Below are 16731 nucleotides of genomic sequence, written 5' to 3'. Positions count from 1 at the left end.
AAAGGGTAGATTTAGGATACTCCATGACACATCTTGTTTCAGATAGCAAAAATATGTTTAAAGGCAGGAAGCATTAACTTTTTCTTATGCATCTTAAAATAGTATGATTGAAATTTTGTAAAATCCCAGGAAATACTAATGCTTTATATTTCAATAGAGAACAATTAAGTAATGCTATGTTATAAAGAGAAACCAATACCAGCATAGGGTTCACATTATCCTGTTTTCTAGTCAATATTTTAAAAAATGCTATAGGAAATGATATTTGGCAGTATGCTGCATGTCAGCCTGTATGTCACATTGCCTTCAAAACTGAGTTAATATGACAGTTTCCTACAGTTGCGAGAGGCATTTGTAACAAATATGACAAAGGGCTGGTATGCTTAAAAAAGAGCATTTAAAAGAAAAAATATAAATATACAATATATTTATTTACATTTATATATATATATAAAAATATCCAATATAAAAAAATCCAATATAAAAATATCCAAGGTCTTGAACACAGCATAGGAGATATATAAATTAACCAATGAAAATGAAAAAAAAGGTATTTAAATAACTAAAAAGCCATTAAATAACTGTAAAAAAAAAAAGTCATTTCATATGTGTTCTTTTATCCATTTCTTTATTTATCCTGTCCATATGTCAAGAAATGTTTATAGTGGCAACACACAATACTGATGCAGATGCAGTGAAACTGACACAAATACAGTATTTTGGAATAGAGTAATCACAAGAAAACTGCTGTTGCTATTATTGCAAAACAATTATTACAGATTTTTTTTTAATTTACTAATATGTATTAAAATGTTCATACCTTTTGATCTTGTGATTTCACATCTAAGAATCATTAAAGAAATGATTATAGATGTGGAGAGAGATGTTCAGAGATGTTTATCACAGCATTATTTATAGTAGCTCCAAATTGGCTATCCCCCAACCCCAACGGAAAAGTTAAATGATTTTTGGCAAGTCTCCTTTGTAGAAATTATTTTTTAGGTTTTTAAAATATTAATTATAAGAATGATGCCCACAATATAAAGTGAAGTCTATTTAACTAGATGAGCTCAATTACATAAATTTGCATAAGGGATTAAAATTACTAGAAAACCAATAAAATATTAACAATTGGTATCTCTTCTAAACAGAATACTCAGGAGAAAAAAAAAACTATACTTTTTTTTTCCCAAACAAATGAAAGCACTAAATGTTTTTGTGGGTTTTTAAAAATGAAAAATAATTTTTTATCTCAAAGGGGTTGTTTCAGATTTCTAATTTCTTCTGGTTTATGGTTTTTCAGAAGTACCTAGAGTGAAATTTCTTTGAGTTTGTTTCATTGTCATTCATGTGATAAACATTTGGGGGGAAAATATTACAAATATATATTTTTTTCAACAAATATATTTTTTATGGAAAAGTTTATATTGTATTCATATTCTGGAGGTACATTTCCTGAGTATAAGTAAAATAAAGTTTTTGTTTTAAACCAAGGAAAACTTTATAATTCATTTTTCTTTTTAATAACACATGAAATTCATACTCACTAACACTGTGGTCTTTGATGTTAACATGACATTTACCAAAAAAATGTTCATTGCAAAAATCACTAAGGGTAGAGGATTATCAAACCCAGAAATTTAAAACAGTATAGATAGGAAAGGCAAGCCTGATTTCATAAATAGCCCCCCAAACTAGTCTCCTTAACAAATCAACTATACGGTGAACAGTATCATTTCACAAATAAAATTTATTATATATGATAATGTTACCTTTCCTATCTTTGTAAATCATTTATTACCATTTGACTGTAGAAAGTAAGTCCTTGAAATGGAAAAATCCAATGATTTGTATCCAGTAAGCTGCCCAAGAGATGTAGTTTAATTTTATCAGAATTTATTTTCTGCATTGGTCTTCCACTAAATATTTCAATCAACAAACTTATAGAGTACCTCATGTGAGCAGGCACTGGACTTCATGATGTAGATAGTCATGGTCCCTGGCATTCCTGGAGCTTATGTTCCTGTGGAGGAAATAGATGGAAAACAAGAAACAGACAAATAAATTAATTACAAATTAATTAGGAGAATTATGTCAAATTAAGAGCCCAAATGGAGTTAATCATTTTCTTTTTCCTCCCTTCATTAACTTTCTAATTGACATTTAGATGAATGCACCAATACATATGTGGAACACTTTTAATGCCACCAGGTTAGCCCTGTGAAAACACAGTGGAAATAACTTGAGTACCATATTGTACAAAGTAAAGCCAAGCCCTAAAGCTAAATTATCCCCTAGATTCTTCCCTGGCATCCACTCAAGTTTAGGGCAAAGGAATGAGGGAGCCAAAGACCATAATCGAAAACTCACTGGACTAATCAACGGTTTTGAATATGCACTCACAAAATAACTCATTTAATGCTAAGAGCATTTTATTGCTGGAATGAACACTAAGAATATAACCTTTTCTATCCAAAATAAACTTTTGCCCCAAATGTTTCATCATTTGATCTCAGGCTCTTCTCTGTATTCTCAGTCTTATCTTCAGTTACTCCTACTGAATACAGTTGACATGAAAGTCAGCTAAAGGGATGTGGCTCACAGCTCCATGGATGCAATTATTGTGACATGTGCTTTCAGTGCTTATCCAGTAGAAATTGTATGTTGCTGAGAATGATTGATTTATTACTGCCTTTGTACTAGATTTTGTCATTACTCATTATTTTCTTTGTCAAACAGACCCACACTCTTCTTCACATACTCACCCAGTCCTGTCTCTCAGTAAGCAAAGTAGCTGATGGCTCCCAACAGCCCACTGTGGAAATATGTAATGATAACCCTTTGCAAAAATGGCATCTAAGAAACTATACAAGAAAGGAAATTTTTAGAAATATTTTTAAGAATTCTACTGATTACTTTCTCAAATAATTTTGGAGGTTTGTGTTGCAGACTTTATTAAATTTATTTTAGTGTTTTTCTTGTGTTTTGGTACTGAAATCTAAACTTATTTCTTTAAAATGTGGTTTTAAAAAATCTTTATGTGCTATTTCTCCTTGGAGTTATTTTTCTCTTTTACTTCTTAGCTGCTCATTAATTTGGAGGCTGTATATATTAAGTGGTGTTTGTCTATTATTAATAGGTATTTTCCTACTAATAGGTATTAATAGGTATAATAGGTATATATTAAGTGGTGTTTGTCTATTATTAATAGGTTTGTCTATTATTTATTAATAGGTATTTGTGTATTATTTATTATTAATAGGTATTTTCTTTATTTCAAATATACATATGCATAAGTATAACTGATGGAATATATTATGACATATTAGCTCTAACTATAGCCATGTCTATATGACAATAGATTTTGTAACAGAGCTGAAAAAACCAATAAAAAAAAAAACTAACATAGCCCAAAAATTGTTTTTGGAACACTGAAATTATTAAATTGTTAATTTTTATTCAGATACTTTGTGTGCAAATACAACATATCCTTTCTAAAATTTACTATTTTAACCTGAAACTTAAAGCAAATGCATTATTGAAGACTAAGATGTAATTTTCAATAACTTTATGAAGTAAATTATTTCTGAGCATTTCTTTGTGGCTGGTTAAATGACATAATTATAGTAATAAAAGCTTTTAAAAATTGTACTTTTCTGACTTGTATGATTTGTGAGTATCTTCGCAGTAGACAGTAAAATGAATTATTATTCAGTTCAAGTCCAATAAGTACCTGTCCTAGTTCTTGATCTTAAGGGGATTATTGTCCTGTAAATAAAAGCTATTATATTGTCCAATACCTTGCTATGAGAACACATGGGAAGTCAGGGAGTTATTCTGGTTCAAATGAATCAGTTAAAGGCTGTTAGTAGAGGACACAATTGAGCTTGGGATACTTGTGACAAGGCTGAGAATGGAAGTATGGAGAGGAGGGGGAAGAGGGATGTTGTTTAGATTAGACTTACATATGAGACAGGGCATTCCAAACATACATTGGAAAGCTGAAGAAGTCCGGACCTTTTGCACAAGGCAATTTGCATATATTATCTTAGTTTGTTTTCCAAGAAACCATACCTGGTAGATGCAATGCCCACCAAGTGGTCATCTCAGATTTAACTATTTAGTCTCACAAAATTACAAGTCTTTTGCACTTTAAGAGGCCCACTATTTGCCTTCCTATCTGGTATTATAATGCAGTTTATCAGATGCAGATGCAGTTAATCAATCAGAGGTCATTTTTACTGTAAGTCATTGATGCCTATAAACATAGTTAACAATTTTACCCTTAGGTTGCAAGTGATCACAGCTGACTAAAAGTCAAATTTTTTAAGCAGTAAGGGAAAGAGCATTTTTACATATTAGTAAGTATAATTAAGCATCTGACAAAGTATGTCCTCAGAATGATTTGGTAGCTTGCCCAAATTTTCATGGCTAGTAACTTGGGAAGCAGAAATTCACACTTAGGGCTATCTAACCCTAAAATGTCTGATCTTTCTACTCCACTACACTGAAAAGGAGAGTATTTTCCTTGGTTGGTTATCTTAACAGCAGTGGCTTTTGACTACTAATGAATTCCTTCAAAGAAAATATTTATGCATTTTTTAGAAAGAATACTTACTAATATTTTAGAAACTATCACATATGTAATTGACAACACATATTCAATCTAATCCTTAAAGTCATATACGTGTTTTTTAAAAGGATCTAATAGAAGCAAACAAGGGTAAGTGGCTTTTTTGGAAAAGGACATATATACACAGAGGACCTCAGGTACGTAACAAAAATGAACACTTTGATTTTTTAACTAGAACTTTCTAGAAAAAAATGCTTGTTTTCTTTTGTATCTTTTTCCAAGTTGGCTTTTGGTTCATAAATGAACAAAATAATTTCTGGCATCATTAGCATAAATCAACTACCTTCTTGCCTATCTTTGGCCATTTCTTCTTTTGTCCATTTTTCAGTATAAATGGCTTGATTCCATGTATTGAAAAGAGCAACAACAAAGGCCTAAATCTTCAAATCTTCTTCACATCTAATAGTCTTGCTCTTTTAATTTCCTGTTTGTTGTCTATTAAGCATCCTTTACCACAAGCCTATTTTCCATTCTATCTTTTCTCAGGACAGCGCAGTTCGGGGTGTTTGTAGTCCTAATCCAAAACAAATTATAAGTGTCTAGGCAGTGTTTCACCACCATTTTTTTGCATGCCCCCTGCATTTTTTATCTTCTGACTTTCAATATAATATCAAGAACCCACCCCCCCCCCCAAAAAAAAGTATTTGTCTACCTTTAATTTTGGTAATTTGCAACAAGAGTATAATATATGGATACTTTTTTCAAGATATATCTCCAAATCACCTCCCATATTCAAACATGTCTCTTCTGGCTGGGGAGTTTTTCGTGTAGTATGGTTCTAGGCATTGCCCATGAAACTAAGCAGAACTGTATATGATAATGTATACAATTAGTGCATAAGTTAGTATATAAAACCATGTGGACTTAAAATATATATCTGAAAAGTCCAAAAATATGACTTCAAAATGTAAATGTGAACTCAAAAGAGAAGACTGGTTAACCTGGTGCAATTATTGGAATTACATTTCAGCATTTGGGTACTGAAAGGATGCTTATTAATACTGTTGTTATGAAAATATATGTAGGTATAATATTTTAAAAATATGTCCATCACATCTGTTTTTATTTGATGCTGGTATTTTTTAAGATCCTTAAAAATGCAAACTAAATATGGTGAGCACACCATCAAGTAAGATAGATCTTTGTTGCTATGGTAATTACTCTTCTACAATGAATGTCTCACAGTCACAGATACTATGGCTTGTATAGTATTTTGAAAAGGGAACATCTCCAGCAGTTTTGTTCATCTGGGTCACAGCTGTGACATCTCTTTTCGTATTTGCCAAATGGTTACTAAGTAACACATGCCCAAGAAAACTAAGATTCTGTAAAAGCTTGTTAATATTTGCACTCCTCAACTGAACTCTAAACTCACAAATGGGCTTTTTGCAAAGGAGCCTGAATTCTTGGCAACGCATGATAAATGTCGGCCAATTTCTTTAACCATCTGCAAACAAAGGTGCATTAGACAATGATAAAACCATAACAGTGAAAGTTGTATAATAATTAATTCAGAGCCACCTGTGCACAGTTCCTCTTACAAACATATCTCAATGTTTATACCAAAAAAAAAAAAAAGGACTTTTTAAAGAGCAGATTTAATCTGATGTGCTAGTGAAGTTTAAGATAAAATATGTTGCACTGATTATTGGTTATCTTTTACAGAGACTCACCTTGAGACATGTTAACAGTAATCAATGTCTAGATGAACCTTCTGAAGAAGATAAAATGGTGCCTACCATGCAGGACTGTAGTGGAAGCAGATCTCAACAATGGCTGCTAAGGAACATGACTCTGGGGGCATGAAGACCATTTCCCCTAAGCCATGAAAGTGTCTACACTTATGCTTTTCCATTATTTCAATTAGGAAAAAATATTAACTTTGTTGAATTGAAAGTTTTAAAATCCTTTTAGTATTCTAAAACACAGTTGTTTATAATTCATTTTTAGGAATGTTTGCTTATTTCCCTACTAAAATTTGTATCTGATTAAAAAGCACATAGAATAAATAACAGCAAACTGTTATTAAACATCAGAACAACTTGAAAAACGAATTGTGTTTCCTTTTAAAAAAAAATTATTGCCATCATGTCACAGGATTAGTTTGGGGGGGGGCTATTTTTATTTTTTTCTTATAATGTGGAAAAAGGGACAATGTAAATGCCTTATAACTTCATTATGAAATGTTATAAACTGTTTTATAAACTCTGTTTCTACTGGACCTTCATGGAAACATGTTGAATTTCTATGTCAACAGCAAGGCCATTACATTGAATTACTTCTAAGCAATGAATTTGTTGCTCAAAAATCAGTTCCAAATTTTGTACCAGGAAAAAACTTAAATTGGATATTGACATCTAATAGAGTTCTTATAAAAACATCACATTTAAACAAAAAAGTGGAGGAGAATTTGAAAATTCAATTTAAAGTACATGAAATCAGAAGAAACTAGCTAGTCATTGAGGGGAGCAAAATGAAGCTAAAAAACAATTGAAACATTTTAAAAAGATATTCTGTTTGGGTTGCAATCACTTCTAACACAGGCTGAGTGTAACAATCAGCTTGGTCTTAGAATTGATGTGGGAAACTCAATTTTTAACCACGTTGTCTCATAAACTATACAGTTGTTTTTCTCTTCACTCTAGAGACTGGGACTTGTCACTTAGGCTACACAGAATTGTAGGTGAAAGGTAGAGTATTAGCCCTAATTTTTAATTCTTTGGCATTTAGGATTTTAGTTAAGTCACTGTGACTACTTTATTTTTATATTTAAATAAAATAATGCATTACTATCAGAATTTCATTGCTATGCCAGAATATCTAAAGTTTTCATCACTGGGGGAATGAACTCAATATATATCCATTAAACTTTTATTTTAACTGAAATGCTAGATATCATTTGCCATAAATTATGACTCAAGGAACACAGTCATAATTAGGCTACCTTCACATGTTCTTTTTCCATCTTAAAACACTTTGTATTCAAACTACGTAAGTAGAAAACATGAAAAAAAAAGAAAAATCTGTGACACCATTTAAAATGCCCATAAACTTGCTCTACATATGTATTTTATTCATTGTAAATGCACTCAGCAGCTAAGAGAAATTTTGGGGGGGCGGTGGTGGGGGAATGGAAGACGTGACCTCTTAGAGTAGAGAATGTCATATCGTTGGCTCTCATCCTTTCTTTAAAAGCTCTAATAGAAAATATTAATCAGTTTGATCAGGTTGGCTACAGGCAATCTCTCTCTCTCTCCTCACTCTCACTCTCACACACACACACACACACACACACACACACACACACACACACACACACACACACACACACACACACACACGGAGCTCACTTTGTAAAAGCTAGTAATATCCTGTACGATTTTCTCAGCTAGCATTCCTTCCTTTTATGGCTTTAAACTGGTATAACTCTAAGGAAGAATTACACTACATGGAGCATTTCAGGTTTACTCCTTAAAGTGTAGACATCCCTCACCTCAAAGTCTCTGAGGATACCTGAATTTTTTTCCATCTTTAAAACCCTTTGCATTCAAAGTACTTGAGCAGAAGACATGAAAAGGAAGAAGAAAAATCTATCCGTGAAATTTGTGCTGATATGTTTTAAATTTATTTAAATTTAAAATTACAAACAAAATTTTAATGTCGGGGCATTTTTTTCTGACGAGAGAATCCATTGCTTACAGCAAATTTCTAAGGAAGCTGTGACTCCTAAGAGCTAGTAAACCACTGCCTTAAATTGACAGTGGCCTCACAAGTCAACTGAGGTCTGACTTGACAATCACAGTTTCCATTTTAACTCTCTTCTTCCCTCTTTTCCTCTTGTCCTGACTAAAATATGACAAAATGTCCCTGCAAGGCATTCTTCCTTAAATTTAAAAAGCTTAAACACTCAAGAACTCTTTTATACAATCTGTTTCACTTATTATGGATTTGTCAATCAAAATGCATATGTTATCTAGTGAAGAGTCAATGACAAGTTTTTAAAAATACAGCTACTCCACTGAAACTGAATTTGACATATTTTGGAAGCATTTTAAGTATCTGAAAGTTCATTATGGTCATAGCAAAAATACAGGAAATATGAAAACTGCCTGAGCTTGAATGCCAGAGAAGAATTTTCAAAGAATCCTCATATGGTTTCAGCAAATGCTGTTAGTGTCCAACAAACAAAAAAAAAATAATACTAAATATTACAAACCACCCAAAACTAATGACTAATTAAATTTTCTTTTCAAAAATGCTGTATTCAGGGCTTCCCTGGTGGCACAGTGGTTGAGAGTCTGCCTGCCGATGCAGGGGACACGGGTTCGTGCCCCGGTCCGGGAAGATCCCACATGCCGTGGAGTGGCTAGGCCTGTGAGCCATGGCCACTGAGCCTGTGTGTCCAGAGCCTGTGCTCCACAACGGGAGAGGCCACAACAGTGAGAGGCCCGCTTCCCGCAAAAAAAAAAAAAAAAAATACTGTATTCAATACAGAAAATTAAAATCATGAGTGGATTCACAATGCATTCATCTAATACACTCCTTGTCTATGGAGCTAGACTAATAAATATTTCAAATGACTTGAATCTTCCTCATCTGAGGTCTTCCCCATTGAAGTTAATGTCAACTCCAGGCTTCCAGATGCTCAGATCAAAACCCTAGAGTCACTTTTGACTCCTCTCTTTCTCTCTCAACTTTAATTCATCAGCAAATTCCCTTGATTCGGTATCTGAAATATAACCATGAATCAACGACTTGGCACACATCCACTGTGTCACTACCTGTAACCTTTTAAATTGAAATATGCATATAATTTGGTTTCCTAATTTCCCAATCCTTGCCCCTAATTGTCTTTTTTCAATACAACAGCCAAAGTCATTCTGATAAACATAAATTTGATTGTTTCACTTCTCTGCTCACAACCCTGTGACTTCATGTTTCTCCAACCAAACTTCTTACAGTGGTCCTCAAGGTCCTTCATGAATGATATCCCTCTACAAACACACACACACACACACACACACACACATTTCTGACTGCCCCTTATTCTACTGTGACTGCCAAGCAAATTTCTGTCTTAATGTTTTGTTCTCTTGCCCAACAGAACTCTCACTCATTTTCTTTAGGTCTCTGTTCAAATACCTCATCAGTAAGGCAAACCCTTCTCCCTCCTGCCCTCTCTATTCCTTGTACACTCTGACAAACTACAAATTTGCTTCTTTATATTTTGTCTATCATTCTACTTCCTCACCCCCCAACATCCCCATCTCATACCCTAGAATGTAAGCCTCCTAAAAACCTGCACTTTGTTAGTTTTATTCACTGTGATATTCCCGGTAGAGTTCTTGGCACATGGTAAATATTCTTTAAACATTTATTGAATTAATGAACTGAAAAACATGTGTTAATTTGCTAAGTGCTACTATATCATATTTTGGGCACACTATTTTATATTTTAAAGTAAAGTCTAGTAATATATTTAGACAGGATTTGCATAACTGTCTCCAAATATAATTTTCTTACTAATATTCTTCACATTCATGTATGGACTATGTTTTATTCTGTATGATAAAATATCCTGCCTTATGGAAGTGAAACAAGACATTTATAAACATGCTGCTGTATTATGTAAGTTGCTCTATTAAGATAAAATTATTTTTATTTTTATTTTTTGGTTGAGTTCGGTGGCCATTTGAAGGCATAGACTTTTATTTCTAGAGGGGAGACATACCATTCTCTTAAGAATCATATGTATTTTCATGGTTTCACAGGAGCAATTACTAAATTTATTTTCTATGAGCAAGTCTATGAAAAAAACACAATTGCAGAATCTTTGAAAGGACTTTACAGATGACCTAGTCTTTGTTTACCTATTAATAGATAATAAGCCTGAGACCCAGATGTGTAATGTGGCTTGCCCAAAGATCATATAGCTGTAATTCGTGTTGCCAGGACTCTTCATTGTTAATATAACCTAATATTGTCTTCAATTAAAAAGCACTCCAACAAAAAGGCACAATAATGAGGAAAATGTCTTTGTTAAACATTTTATGTTAAGTACATTGATTATTCAGAGATATAAAAATTCTCACTATCTTTCGTGCTTAAATAAGATTAGTTCTATAAAATACTGCTATAGACAACAAATAAAGACCTGCAGCAAAAAATAAAGAGATTAACAGGAAACAGCATGATTACAGAACATTCTAGTATTACTGGGCAATAGCCTCTTCCGCAGTAACTAACAGAGCATCCTCCCCCCTCACTTCTATTTTCCTTATAATTATGTTCAAAGTAAAAGTAAGATTGGCCTACAGCTTGCACAGAATTAGACCATCCATTACGGTGACTATTGGGTAGGTTCTAGGTTATGCAGCTTCAAAGACTGCAGGGTAATAGGCAGAGACTTATAAGCGCCCCAGTGGAGCTCTGTAGACTGTCATAAACACAACCCACAATTTCAATTTTGCCATGGTGCTTAGAAACAGCCTAATAATAAAAAGGGGAAAAAAAGTAAAGAGAGAAAAGAATACAACAATAAAACAATAGGAAAGATTTTACCTTTTTAATTTTTTGGTGGGAGGTTAAGAATATAGTACAAATTGGTTCCGTAAAAATTAAAATTTTGGCTACCCCCCTACATTGTTTTCACCACTTGTGAAATGATGATCTTATCTGATCACAACCATTTTATTGGCATCTTATTTACAGATGCTGAAACTAGTTTCAGAAGAGGCAAAACTTGTATGCATTCTCAAGTTACAATGCATGCTGATTTAATAAATATGAAGAATTTAGGAAATTCAAGATCTTAACAGATGTGTCATCATCTACAATCTGTCTTTATGCACAGCTGATATCTACAAATCTTGAATAAATTTCCAATCAGTTAGGCAGCAAAAATCTGGTTAAGTCTTAAGACAGTTTGTGTTTCAGGATTCAGCCACTACCATTTTTTCCCATTTTTCCTCAATATATCAAAATATGGAATCAATAAATCAGCCACTCTTCTATATAGCACATAAACACATCTGGTGTGACTTACACCATGGTCAAACTGCTATTAGGTATAAGGTATTGTATGAATTTAAGGTACTGAATGAATACCAGCAATGTGTTTTAAATAGTTTGTATAAATTTGTGTCCAACTTTTGTTTTATATTGTTCAATAAATTCTAAAGGCAATTTTAATTGTATTTGTTTAAAAAAATCCTTCTGAAATACTAGTGATGCAGGGCAGCTTTTCTGTTTACTATCTTTTAAGATAAAGACCACTTCTATGATATTTATATCATCATTATAAAAAGTTATCATTCTGCTTTTGTTTTTAGCTAGGGAAAACAAATCACTTAATATTCTGTTTTTAATGAGCACAAATGAGGACGGGAAATTAGATGATTAAGGCTATATCTATAATGGTTAAAAAATGAAATTTTCATCATGCTTTTAATTTGGGATAAAATGAATGTAAGCTGCTGCTTGGTTTCAGTTGTACTTTTAGCTAAAAATAGCACAAGTGGGGAAAAAAGGACATGATGATTTTATGATTTTTTTTTGGAGCTTTTGCTTTTTTGGTCAGTATAGCCACAGTTAAGGAGAAACAATTTCAAAACTGTTTTAGATTCATGCTTGGCACACAGTTAACATTTATAAAAGTAGACTATGCATCAAGAATTACACATTTTAAATGTTGTAAGCATTACTAAATAATTGTTCCTCTGCTATAAATTTCAATATTTATACATTTTTGTAGAATTAAAATATACCAATTTAGTCTTCCTTTATGTTGTCTTTTTAAAAAATTTTGTCAGCATTTCAAACAAATAATTTCAATATTTTATGCTTATGTTCCATTTTGTAGATTATTTAAATAAATAATAAGTGCCTATTGATATCTCTTGGCAGTAAAAAAATATTGTGGTCCCAGTACAATTTTGATACCAAATATATATAAAATAGAAACATTAAAATGTGCATATTTTAAATTTATCATTTATTTAAAATTGTTTGATTTTTTTCTTTTTCTGTTTATAAAAATGACTTCAAATAGAAAAGTTAACGTTTGCTATTATATGATGAAAATTATTTTTCAGAATACTGTGCATCATACCCAATTCCTTGATTCGTGTGCTGGGATCCTGGAAGACAAGTCTTGTCAGAGTTTGGAGGAGCAGATGGAGGCTACCCACACTACAGTGAAGTGATTCCCCAGGATCAGCCCTACATTCCTAGACACACATAGAATCAAGGGATAAAATAATAAAATACCATTTCATCTGCTAAGCTAAAAGAAAGAAGGAAGGAGGAAGGAAAAGAAAGAAGGAAGGAGGAAGGAAGGGAGGGAGGGAGGGAGGGAGGATTCTAATATCTATTTTCATAATTTTATTCTGAAGAAAACTCAACTAAAATATTGCATTATGTTTGCATGATTGAGAAGCTCATTGATTTGAAAACATTATGAATAACACATTGGTTCCAAAACTTTTTCTATAATTGTCAGTAAGAGTAAAGGATATTGTCTAGATTTTATATCTTACACCCAAAAAGTCCCTTCTTGGCTTTCTCTAACATGGTGGGACTCCAAGTTACACCTTTTTTTCTGCTACATTATTTTCTGTTACTCTTGTCCAAAAGCACAACCTTGTCTTTCAAGTGCACCCCAATGTTTATAGCAGCACTATTTACAATACCCAGGACATGGAAGCAACCTAAATGTCCATCAACAGAGGAATAAAGAAGATGTGGTGGTACATATATATTGAAACAACAGAATATTACTCAGCCATTAAGAAAAAAAATAATTCCATTTGCATCAACATGGTTGGACCTAGAGATTGTGATACTGGGTGAAGTAAGTCAGAGAAAGACAAATATCTTATGATAGTATTCACATGTGGAATCTAAAAAAAAGTTACAAGTGAACTTATTTACAAAACAGAAATCGAGTCACAGATGTAGAAAACAAACTTATGGTTACCAGGTGGGGGGGAAGGGGAGAGGGATAATTTGAGAGATTCGGATTGACATATAGCACACTACTAGATATAAAATAGATAACTAGGGCTTCCCTGGTGGCGCAGTGGTTGGGAGTCCGACTGCCGATGCAGGGAACATGGGTTCGTGCCACGGTCTGGGAGGATCCCACAAGCCGTGGAGCGGCTGGGCCTGTGAGCCATGGCCGCTGGGCCTGCGCGTCCAGGGCCTGTGCTCCGCGGCGGCGGGGGGCCGCAGCAGTGAGAGGCCCGCGTACCGCAAGGAAAAAAAGATAACTAATAAGGACCTACTGTACAGCACAGAGAACTCTATTCAATACCTTCTAATGGCCTATATGGGAAAAGTATCTAAAAATGAGTAGATATATGTGTATGTATAACTGATTCACTCTGCTGTACACCTGAAACTAACATAACATTGTAAATCAACTATATTCCAATAAAAATTTTAAAACAAGAATATAAAAAAATTTACTTACTGCCTTTAATGCTCACTTACTGCCTCCTTTTCTCCACCTTCCACACCCACCAAGCACCCACTACTTGAATAAAAAATACCAAAGGGCAGGGATCTCAATTACATTGTGATAATGCATGTATCTAGAACAATGCATGGCACATACTAGGCACCCAATAAATATTTTCTGTGTGTCAAATGAATTCCATATTTTCTCCTTTCTACTGGTGTACTATATTCCATGCCTAGGGTGAGGCAGAAAGAAAAGGACTGATATTTTTCTTGTTCTTTTTATATTGATACATTTTAACTTCCTCTTTACTTTTTAAATGTCCTCCTACTAAGATTACACTGTCTTTCTTCATTGCAAAACTATTAATTTTTAAGGGAATGGATGTATTTGGAACTTAAGACAACTCCATAATTATATGAGTATTAGAGTAATTAAATTTGGTATGACTCAGATGGGCACTTTCCCTCTAACAGAAGCATGGTATTTTGTGATAAGATAATGAAATGTTAGGATGACAAGGCAGCTGGAGATGTGATCAACCCCTGAATCATAAAATAACATTTGCTATCACAGACTAACTTTATTTGTATATATATATTGTTATATCTCTCTAAGGTTTATTTGTAAACACTATATACATACTACTTACACATTCCTAGGAATATACATTTAAAGTGAAGATATAAATTTATAAATTCCAAATTTTAAAAATACTGATAATTAAATTCTCCCTACAGCAACCTTTATTAGAGTCAACATTTATGTGCACGAATCTCTGGAGTTGAGTAGGGAGATGGGCTTCTCCCTCTTCTGTTTCTCAAACCTGAAGTATCAGCTCTCCACCTTGACACTCTTTTCTATTCCACCTACCACCGACAGATCCAGGAGGCCCTAACACTGTATCATTTTTGGCAAGAGGTAGAAGTGCTGGTGGCAGACTCTGAAGACCTAAGAATCGTTGATTGCACCCAACAGAAATCTCTTTCATTACCAGTCAAGCAGTAGACTGGTACTCTTGCTTCACAACTCTTGTGAAGTTAACAACTCAGGTCAGTTTTTTTAACTTTGAAATAGATCCTGATATTTTAATCCTATAATTAGGGTGTAGTGGGAAGAGTAAGAATTTTAAAGCCTGGTGAGTTACATTGCCATCTCTCTGCGGGCTGAGCTGGCAAGCTTCTTGGTCCTTATCAGTCAACATGCCCACTAAGGGTATTCCTTGAAGGGCACCTGAACGAGTTAACAATGACTCAGCTAGAGTGCCTCTTGAAAAAAAATATGAGCTACCTAAGGGCAGGTTTATAGTATGTATGACATGTTGAGTGTTGATTCTCCATCTAGAAGAAAAGCTGATATAAAGGATGGTTTTGATGGATAAGAAATGTCCAGGCATTTTAAAACACAGGAGAAGAAGAGGACCTACAAAACAAACCCATAACAATTAAGAAAATGGTAGGAACATACTTATAGATAATTACCTTAAACGTGAATGGATTAAATGCTCCAAACAAAACACACAGGCTCGCTGAATGGATACAAAAACAAGACCCATATATATGCTGTCTACAAAGGACCCACTTCAGACCTAGGGACACATACAGACTGAAAGTGAGGGGATGGAAAAAGATATTCCATGCAAATGGAAATTAAAAGAAAGTTGGAGTAGCAATACTCATATCAGATAAAATACATTTTAAAATAAACAATGTTACAAGAGACAAGGAAGGACGCTATGTAATGATCAAGGGATCAATCCAACAAGAAGATATAACAATTATAAATATATATGCACCCAACATAGGAGCACCTCAATACATAAGGCAACTGCTAACAGCTATAAAAGAGGAAATCGACAGTAACACAGTAATACTGGGGGACTTTTAACACCTCACTTACATCAATGGACAGATCATCCAAACAGAAAATTAATAAGGAAAAACAAGCTTTGAATGACACAACAGACCACACAGATTTAATCGATATTTAGAGGACATTACATCAAAAACTAGCAGATTACACTTTTTTCTCAACTGCACAGAGAACATTCTCCAGGATAGATCACATCTTGGATCGCAGATCAAGCTTCAATAAATTTAAGAAAATTGAAATCATATAAAGCATCTTTTCTGACCACAATACTATGAGATTAGAAATCAATTGCAAGGAAAAAAACATAAGAAACACAAACACATGGAGGCTAAACAATACGTTACTAAATAACCAAGAGATCACTGAAGAAATCAAAGAGGAAATCAAAAAATACCTAGAGACAAATGACAATGAAAACGCAATGATCCAAAACCTATGGGATGCAGCAAAAGCAGTTCTAAGAAGGAAGTTTATAGCTATACAAGCCTACCTCAAGAAACAAGAAAAATCTGAAATAAACAATCTAAACTTACACCTAAAAGAACTAGAGAAAGAAGAACAAACAAAACCCAAAGTTAGGAGAAGGAAAGAAATCATAAAGGTCAGAGCAGTAATAAATGAAATAGAAACAAAGACAACAATAGCAAAGATCAATAAAACTAAAAGCTGAGTTGTTGAGAAGATAAACAAAATTGATAAACCATTAGCCAGACTCATCAAGAAAAGGAGGGAGAGGACCAAATCAATAAAATTAGAAATGAAAAAG

At 33.5% G+C, this 16731-nt stretch overlaps 1 protein-coding gene across 6 annotated transcripts in view; it reads left to right on the top strand.

Moving 5' to 3' along the window:
• The window catches only part of GALNT13 (polypeptide N-acetylgalactosaminyltransferase 13), a 562369-nt gene extending 554639 nt beyond the window's left edge, over positions 1-7730 (top strand). For all 6 annotated transcript variants that reach the window (XM_067741899.1, XM_067741902.1, XM_067741901.1 and 3 more), the window contains one exon: positions 6299-7730. In XM_067741899.1, the coding sequence (XP_067598000.1) occupies positions 6299-6439 (141 nt within the window). In that variant the 3' untranslated portion in view covers positions 6440-7730. The remainder of the gene's footprint in view (positions 1-6298) is intronic.
• Positions 7731-16731: the final 9001 nt, after the last annotated feature.

The sequence above is a fragment of the Pseudorca crassidens genome, chromosome 6 (assembly GCF_039906515.1).
Source record: "Pseudorca crassidens isolate mPseCra1 chromosome 6, mPseCra1.hap1, whole genome shotgun sequence".
In the NCBI taxonomy this organism is placed as follows: Eukaryota; Metazoa; Chordata; class Mammalia; order Artiodactyla; family Delphinidae; genus Pseudorca; species Pseudorca crassidens.
The sequence above is the reverse complement of the archived record's forward strand: the minus strand, read 5'-3'. Positions and strand labels throughout refer to the sequence as shown.